The following is a 9,647-nucleotide window of genomic DNA, read 5'->3' as shown; positions in this document are numbered from 1 at the left end:
CCAGTGTGAAAATGTGTTAATTACGGGGGCGCAACAAATCTGCATCACTGTACATGTTAAAGAAACAACCATGAAGTAAAACAGTTGTACAAAACTGTAGGTAGGCTGTCTGAGAATGTTTTAGACAGTATTTCCAGCTATGCACTTGCATCATCACGCTTCTATGTTTACAGTAGGTTATTCACAGTAGCTTACAAGTCAGAAAATCTGACAGGACAACCTGTAAAATTCTTTTTTTATACTGAGAAATAACAGTTTACCATAGAAACTCAGCATGTTGAGAGACTACATTTAACATTTACAGAAAAACGCCCCTGAACTACTGCTAAAACTGTCTATCTGTTCTTTGGTATTGCTGTATCTTTCAGTGCTCCCTTTTTCCAGAGACACATTCATTCACTTTTTGCAAAAAAAAGGCTCATGTCACATCTATTTTAGGAAGGCAACATCTACATATCTGAACTTTAGAAGTCTCTCACTCTGCCCAAACACACCTCCTTCCTGCAAGACACTGTAACCAACTCCATTCTCTCATTCAGCATCAGTCAAGCACCATCCAGAATTATACGCCCTCATATGGTTCATTCATAACAAAGAAGAAAACAATAACACAAAATATAAAACCAGTCACATTTGATCCCTTGTATGTTTTTGTCTATGTATGGGTGGCTCCACCATTAGGGTGCAGTTTATGTCTTACTGATATGACGTACAAATATGTGTGTGTGTGTATGTGTGTGAATGTAAAAAATGCTGGTCTGAAGTCTGAGCGGGTGTGTCCAAACTTTTGACTGGTACTGTTCATGTAATGTAAGTCAGGGTTTCTCAGGTTTCTGCTGAAGTGATGATGTGAATGTTGATGGTAGTCTTGAAGGTAGTCTTTCATTGCCATGGATGGAAGAATGCCAGGTTGGGGCTCTGTCCCACACATCTTCTGAAACCCTGGCCTTCCCCCTTAACCACTGCCTTTATGCCCAAGAGGAAGGCACTTAACCATCCTTGTGACCCAGGGAGTGTTTGTGAATGCAGCTGGTGTCAGTTCACGCTCTTTGTTTGGGTGAAGGTTCTGAAGGTTAGCATAGCAGAAGGCCATATACATGAAATGGGAATACCGAGGTTAGTTGTGTTCCAGGCGCTGTCCTTAAAGTATTTTGTTTGTTTTGTCTTCATGGTGCTCAGATATATATCGTAATACGCTGTAAGTTCAGCGGGTTACGTTATGTAACAGTAACTAGTCATTTTTTGTTGTGAATTAATCAGACAAAAAGATCTTTTTCCTTGACTTCAGTGGCAGGGGTCGAAGGGGTACTTGGTCACCCCACCATGAAGCTCAACTACAGACTCTGCCCAGGCGATGATGTCACCGGTCATGTGACCCCCGCAGGATGCCAGGCTGTAGATGTCATGAGGTGTGAGGACGTGAGACCATAGCTGCAAGTCTGAGATCTCGCCAACAAACGCCTGAGTAGCATCAAAACGACCACCCAGGGTGTCCTACAACGGAAGGAGAAAGAGCATACATGGGTGAGACCACAGGTTGTGTTTAGCAGTGTGTGTCTGAGTGTGTGTATACGGTCACTGGGCACTATACTGTGTACCTTCTCATTCATGCAAATATCTCAATTAGCCAATTGTGTGGCAGCAGTGCACTGCATACAATCCTGATATCAGAAATGGGTCATCAGGATCAGCTACCTGTTCTTGTCCCAGTATGAACACTCCTCCAGGTTTGATTGGGTGCCAGGCTGACAGGTTTTCTCCAGAGCCTCTCTTCACTCCGTCCTGATACGCCTCCCACAGTCCGTCTCTTGTCGACCATGTCACACAAACATGATGCCATTTCCCATCACTCAGTGAGAGCGGTAAGGTCACAGCCTACACACACAGTAGCACATTTAATCTTGGTGAACACATACAGTGTACAGAATACACTTTCTCACCACTTTTACTCTTTCTCTTACCCTGTCATTGATCAGCAGCTCCATTGGGTTGTTTCCCCACTCTATCAACACCAGTTCGTTGGCCTGTCCCGGGACAGAGTAGGAGAATGGTGTTCCCAGACCTGGTCCCGCTCCTCCCTTCATCCACAGACACAGCGTCAAGGCGAAGATCTCATGCAGCAGCGTTCTCTTTATGCGTCCATACATGTAGTTGGTGCGCATGGGAAATCCGATCTGGAAACCCGCAGAAGACTTGCCCTTCTTCCTCGAGCCTGGGGGTGAAGAGGGGGCAAGAGGTCAGCATTTGCTAAATGACTCAGAATGACTGACTGTGTTTATTTGTTTATTGTGTTTGTGTATTAGACTTGCTGTCAAATAACAGATTCAGATACCCCTCCACTTTGTGTTGGCAATGAGTATTAAGGGAGACCACAAGCTACTGAAAGCCCTGAATGAATCACAGGGGGCCATCAAACATGCCAGGAACTATAAATGCTATTTGTAAGATTTTACCGTGGTTGTGTACACTATATTCATTCTGTAGGTCTTCCCGAAATCAAAGATATTAATGGGGAGTTGTCTCTATTTGCTACAGTAAGAGCTTCTACTCTTCTAGGAAGGCTTTAGATGTTGAAACATTGCTGTGAGGACCTGACTGCTTTCAGCTACAAGAGTAGTAGTAAGGTCAGGTAATGATGTTGGATGATTAGAGATGAACTACAAGTGCAAACATCTTTCAACTGCATTTACTTAGTCAACCAATGCCTATTCTTACTCTGGTCTAAAATGCGGGAAGTTGGCACTTAAAACATTGACCAGAACCTAGAAGGAATGTTTCCAACATCTTGTGGAATTCATGCCATGAAGGATTGAAGTGGAGGCCCAAACAAGTAGAGTTCCTGATAACATGCTCAGAGAGTGTAAATCTCCAGGGGTCCTAGGATTGGCCCTTTGTGTGGTCTTATATGTGTGTACTTGCATGTGTAAGTGTATTTGTCCACCTGTCTCTGAGAGCCTGTGCGTGAGGTGGTTCAGCACTGCATCCAGCTTGCTCTGTCCGCTGTGGCCTTGTGAGTGATACGACATTCTCGGATAGCTGTGTCCAGCGGCCTCATTGTCATGGTGGCTGTCTTCGTGCTCTCCATTGTCGCGGTGAACATCGTCGTAGCTGCTGTCGTGATGGTCTTGACTGTCGTCATGCCGATCGCCACCATCGTGCTGCCCGTCATGGTGCTCGTGGTCATCGACGTGGTGCTCACTCGACCCATCACTGTGGTTGTCATGACCGATGCTGTCGTGATGGCCGTCAGGGTGATCGTCATCATCATCCTCGTCGCTGTCGTGATGGTTGGTGCCAGTGGGTGAGGTGGTGTGGTGCAGCATCTGCAGCTCCAGGGCGGCAATCTTGCGCTGCAGCAGGTCCTTCAGTGAGCTGGAATAGGTGGTGGAGGAGTTTCGCGTCTGCCAACATGACAACAACACAACTCAGAATCACATAGATGGAACAAATCATACTGAACAGGTTCAGAACCTCCACCGACACCATCCAACACTCCACCCTACTGCACTACGTGGGCCAGAATAGGGCCATGACTCATTTGTTATCTGGGTTTCCATTCCTGTCCTCCCCATAGGGACAATTTCCACTAGTGCCAGCATTACCCACTAAGCCAGTCAGCAGTGCCAACCCTGCCAACTCTGCCCACCCATCCACCACCTACTGTATGTCACGCCCTGTACCCTATTCAGCCTTGGCACTCCCCACATCTAAGCAGTCTGCAGTACAGTGTGTTAACAGTTTGGAAGATACTGTAAAAAGACAAATCTCTCTTTAGCATTACGTAGCATGTTATTATTGTACATGCTCTTTAAGAGTGTGAATAACCAGATGAGGAAATAGATGCTCAAAGAAAATGGTTAACTACTTATCACTTACACATAATGTACCCAGTAATCCCAGTGTTCTCCCCTGTGTTATCCTCTCTCTCACTCTCTGTCTCTCACTCAGTTAATCCACTTATTTGCCCTGATTGCGGGGTCTTCAAAAGAGATCATGCTAAACGACTGTGATCTTCATCAGCTGACCCCCCACTAGCCCCGACATCTGTCAAAAGGGTCTGGATGGTACTTTACAATTACTGCTAATAATTACTCACTGTTCTTAATCAGGTGTGAGTGTTCCTTCAACATTAGGATTCCTGCACAATTATTGTGCTTTACTAAACTTACAGTCCGTTTTAACTTGTTAAAACATAAGTAAAATGCTAATAAATGCGGCAGTAATAACTTGGTGGTTAGAATGCTGGGCTATTGTTCACAGGGTTGGGGGCTTGATACCAGGTTCTCTATGCTGCCACTGTTGGGCCCTTGAGTAAGGCCCTCAACCCTGTTTTAGGGGTGACCCTGCGCCCTGACTCTAGCTTTTTAATCTAGAAAATGTGAAGAGATCATTTTGTTATGTTGTACAAGTATAATGAAAAATAGTTACTAAGTAAAACTACAATTTACTGTCATCAGTTGAGGTACTCTGCAATTATTCATAGTTTCTCTTTTAATACTGGCATTTTAGTATTGGCCCAGTGTTTCAAACTCTTGTGCCTAGAAAAATATACATTCAGTGACAAGACATGTGCACAGACCCCCACTGCTTCACTCCCAAGGGCTATCATTGTGTGTGCCCCTTTCTCCTTCTGTAGCTGGCATGTACATGCACACAAACCCAATAAATAGATCATGTAAAAAACAATTATACAAAAATGCTCCCAGCATTAAACTACGTTTAGTATATTTTAATAGCCTGTTTTGATTTTGATGTTCTCAGCATACAGACATTTTAAATAAATACACCCATTTACAACGTTTATAATTAACATAATTAAAGTAATTAAAGTAAATGTTCGGCACTTTCCTGACAGGAGACACCGGTGAAAGCTAGCAAGCGTATGAAGCTGTGTTTATTTTTTGACTCGTGAACAGTGTCTCATCTGTTCTTTTGGTCTGTAACAAGTGTCGTAATCATAAGATTCAGGGGGGGGGGGGGGGGGGGGAACCTTCAAAAACAAAGTTGAGGGGAAAAAAAACTATTTGTTAAGACACATTACCCAGATAGCAATGGGATGTTGATACATAATTGATGATCAGAATCATTATTTTGGTTGAGGATGCAATTTTGATATCAGTGCTATGTTGGATCAATGGTAAAATATTGATGAAACGTCGGCAGCAATGACACTGAATATACATTATATGTTATAGCTGACCTACTCTCTAGATCTACCCTCTGAGGTAGTGCTAATGAGGAACATACACAAATATGAATATGGATTATTTTAAACTAAACTAAATTACTTTTACATTACTGTGGTAAAATGCCTGGTTGTGACAACTAGTGCTAGCTAGCTATGTCTTTAGCTCTTAATGAAAGTGCATTACTTTTTTTGCTCACATAAAAGCCATTAGCATGGGGAGCTAGCTAATGTTAGGCTAGTAAAATATTACTAGCTAGGTAACTTTATTCTATAATGATTTTAGATTATTGTTATGTTTTCAATAGAAATGTTTGTTACCTTCTTACATTGCTATTTGTTTTGGATAAGCTTTTTTAATACAGTCAATACTATTTTGCCTTGAATGTGCTGTAGGCCGGATTGCTTAGGTGGAACGGGTTGCTAGAGAAATGTACCTACTGCTTTGGAACCTGAACTGAGGGACTATAATGATGTTTCCTGATATTTCTGACAGAAAATTCCTCTTTTCACTTTCTTTCCCTATCTGCTTTTCACAAAATGACCCTTCCTGTACATTAGGTATGCAGTAATAGGGAAGTAGTAATTGAAGTAGTGTTGGCGTTCTGTTGATTTATTTTGTTAAAATTTCAATGTTGTTTTAATATTAATTCAGGGTGCAAAAGTGATGATGAACCAACATCCGATTGGAACCCTGATTCACTGAAGTTAATGTTGACAGTTTAACTCTGATTTAATAACTGATTGTACTTGAGTTTGAATCTACCCAGATAGCACAGACCACATAAAAACAGCCTGTGTGGTTACTGTGTGGAAAACCTCGGCTTATTGCTGCATACAAACATAAGGAGACCCAGATATGGCGCTCCTGACCCCATGGCTGGATATTGGTTTATCTTTTGGTCTTTTTCACTACTCATGTTTCCATGACTTATCATTATTATATTATATTATTATATTTATTTGTTGTTGTTGTTATTATTATTATTATTATTATTATATAACTCCAAATTATGGGTGTCACATTGAGGCATTTGGCATTTGTCCTCTCTCATTGGTAGAGTCTTAAATACAGCTGGGCTAAAGGTGTACTACACTTAATGGAACATATGACTAACTTGTACTTACACAATTGGTGTGTTTGTGTGAGAGATTTGAATGCAGTGACTACTTAGTCTGTCAAATACACTCCCTGTCCACTACTCCCTATCTTTCAGCTTTACCTTACTGGTGTGCCCTTCATCAGTTATCAGTTTCTGACCACGGAAACACTGGATATATTGGTGTGGTGGACCATTCACAGCCTAGTGGTGATACTCATACTAGCCCCACATACACTACCAGAGTCAGAGTCACAGATTGGTCGAGTATGGTCAACCACCAAAAAATACCTGAATAGCATTCCTGTGGTCCGAAACTGACCAATGACAAATTAGATGGTGGCTAACAAAGTGTGCAAAACGGATAGGATAAATCTGAGATACAGTGAGAGTTAGTAGAGTTTGCATCTCTCTCTCTCTCTCACCTGTAGGTTTTCCAGCCTCTCTTTTAGGGTTGTCAGCATTCGACCCATCTGCTCCGGAGTGGACGAGGGTGAAGGGGTCAAATCATTGCTGGAATACTTGTCACCCAACGCTGCCTTCCCCCGGTGATGCCCATAGTGGTTAGGTTCTGTGGTGTGGGTGCCAGGAGCATAGCCATGGTGACTGCCCTCAGGGGTGGGGCCATAGGTATGATGGGCCAGGTGAGGGGGCACGCGGTGGTGGTCACTGTCATGGGATCCCAGAGTGTGCCCGAAACCCTGGCACAGGGTCAGCTTGGCAGTCAATTCACGGATGGTTTCCCTCTGGTCCAGTATGGTTTCCTTCTGCTGCACTAGGCTCTCCCGCAGGTGCAGAATGGTGGCCTTGGCCTCCTCCGACATGCCCCACCAGGCGCTGCTACTTGCACCTGGCCCGCTGTGGTGCCCACTATGGTGCCCGCTCATGCCTGGACCACCAGCTCCCGGGGCGGCCCCAGGGGGGAAGCAAGCGGGGTCAGCGTCAGCAGGAATGGGGGTGCAGATAAAACGAGGGTGGGAGGTATAGTCAGTGTGCTCTGAACCTGGAATACCACTCCCCAAACACCCCGAAAAAAGTAGCAGCACATGGACAACAATAGGGAAAATCCAGTCATCCCTTCTTCTCTGAAGCCCAAAGATGGACATTGAGGGAAGTGAGTTAAGCTTCATTATAACTGTAGAGCGAGTGCTGATGAGAGCTATGGACCCAACAAAGAACAGGAAGGTGTAGGTTATGTCGTAGGCCACATTAGGGCAAGGGTTTGTGCAGGTATGTTAAATACCAAAAAAAAAATCAACACTGTCCAGTGTCTTCTCTCAACAATACGTCAGTACACTGGGAAAATCCACAGGAGAAATGCTATAGATGAACTACCACTCTTCTTTTTCTAGTCTACAGTTTGTTCACTTTCCCACTCTCTGATGTCAGCTGCTGTGTGATGAACCGTTGTTTGTGTGCGCAGGTAGAGCAGCTATTAAACAATACAAAACACCTGCAAAGACAGAAAGTAAAAGCTGTTTTTTTTTAAGGTTTCAAGGTTTTCAAATCCTGCCAAGTTCACATATTAAGTACATACAGTATCTACTCATATAGCAGATGTTCTTATACAGAGTGACATATACTGATATGACATGCCTACAAATCTTTCAGGAAAGACGAAAGCTTTAACATAGCATGACACTGGCCAAAAAGAGAGGATCTGTGTCTCAGGACATTAGGCTAAACGTATGTTACAGCCAGATCTCAGCCTTTAGACAGACAGACAGATAAAGAAGGGCAGACAGTAAGACGTGCTGTAAACTTAAATCCGCTGATGAAGATCCTGCAGTCTGTGGGACTACACTTCCTGTGTTCTATGTCTCTGTCGCTTTCTTTCTCTCAGTGTAAGAACAGAACCAACGGTGCCATCCAATCAGAACCAGTATCAGCATATTAGCCAAGTACACATGCATGTATGTGGTGAAAGTACTGCATTCATAAATTACCAATACAAAATACAAACAGTAAACACATAAAGGTATCACTTTACTTGAATGGTCCATTATGGAGGCCTCATAGATGCTCATCTGACATTCAGCTAACATTCAACTGAATGTCTATTAAATGCAACTAAACACTAAGTTGAATACCCCTAAAAGGGTAGGGTTATGGTAAGGTGTTGGGTTACATTGGAAAGTTAGGTGAGCTTTGAGTGTCTGTGTTTATATACGTCAGGCGCTCGCCTAATAGGCTGTGTCAAGGGTCTCCCATGCGATTAGGGGGTGATTATCTGTGTGTTTTTGTGGGCTTGTAGCCTCTGGCCGCCCTTCAGCTGGCCCAGATAGAAACAGTTTAACTGCCTTGCTGTTGCTCTGCTTCCTGTTCTGAGTCTCTTTCTAGGGTTTTCCTTTGTTATTAAGTAATCTTAAATATCATTTCATTTGTGGTTTCTGATACTGGGTATGACAAAATATGTCTATATGTCCAAATGTTTGTGGACACCCCTCCTAATAAATGCATTCAGCTACTTTAAGTTGCACCCATTGCTGACACAGATGTGCACTATATAATGCCCTCCAGCATTGAGCTATGGTTTTCTGGAATGATAAGGCTCTATCCAATACTTCTGAGATGAGTTGGGGTGAGGTGGGGTGGTGATCATCCAACATTCTGACCTCACTAGCGCTCCTGTTGCTAAATGCAATCAACTCCTCACAGCAATGCTGTAAAATCTAGTGGAAAGCCTTCCCTTTTTAAAAAAGTATCAACTTTTTAATACCCTTAATTGTTTGGGTGTCCAAAAACTTTTGTCCATATAGTGTACTGTTCTCTTTTCAAATGCACACAGTAGAAACAGCAATAGCAGCCGAATGAAACATATACTTTTAGCTTACTTTATTATATTTCCGTTGAACATCAGCTTTGTACCTCAGGTACTGAGTGTGATTTCTGAGCCAAAAGAGACACAAGGTCCTTCTGGCTGCCCGCTACGACTAGGTTTCCTTTATGAGTGCACTTAAGTACCAGCGAGCGCGTGCATGTGGTATATTAATGGGATTTAAAGATTAATTAGCTAAAGGATGAACGGATTGAGTGTTTGAGCAACATCTTCATGGCTTCATGGCACACAAGCGAGACGTTTAAGGGACTACAATCAGAACAATAGCAGCTGCATCAAAACTTCGCTTGATCTCAGTGTGTTGCTGAACACGATTCTGAATGAAATTAGAATGACAAATTAACAACTAAAGGGGAAATTATGTAAATTATTTTTTTCTGCATAACCCTGCCGTCAAATGATGACACATGGAATGGTGAGCCAAATCACAGGATCTTTCTTTTAGCATAGATTAGATGTCGTTAAATAAAAACACTGGATCTTTAGAATCATATTTCTAATAAGCCTAAGAGAAAGAAGTAAA

General features: G+C 42.9%; 1 protein-coding gene across 1 annotated transcript; it reads right to left on the bottom strand.

The window, feature by feature from the left end:
- Positions 1-1,284: 1,284 nt before the first annotated feature.
- LOC140555594 (neuronal pentraxin-2) lies at positions 1,285-7,415 on the bottom strand. The gene is made up of 5 exons (XM_072678870.1): positions 6,711-7,415; positions 2,942-3,401; positions 1,962-2,212; positions 1,696-1,875; positions 1,285-1,494 (listed from the first exon to the last, which is right to left on the bottom strand). Exons 1-5 carry the CDS (start codon positions 7,413-7,415, stop codon positions 1,285-1,287), a joined length of 1,806 nt encoding a protein of 601 aa, XP_072534971.1.
- Between the last annotated feature and the right edge of the window lie 2,232 nt (positions 7,416-9,647).

Source organism: Salminus brasiliensis, chromosome 5, assembly GCF_030463535.1.
Source record: "Salminus brasiliensis chromosome 5, fSalBra1.hap2, whole genome shotgun sequence".
Classification (NCBI taxonomy): Eukaryota; Metazoa; Chordata; class Actinopteri; order Characiformes; family Bryconidae; genus Salminus; species Salminus brasiliensis.
The sequence above is the reverse complement of the archived record's forward strand: the minus strand, read 5'-3'. Positions and strand labels throughout refer to the sequence as shown.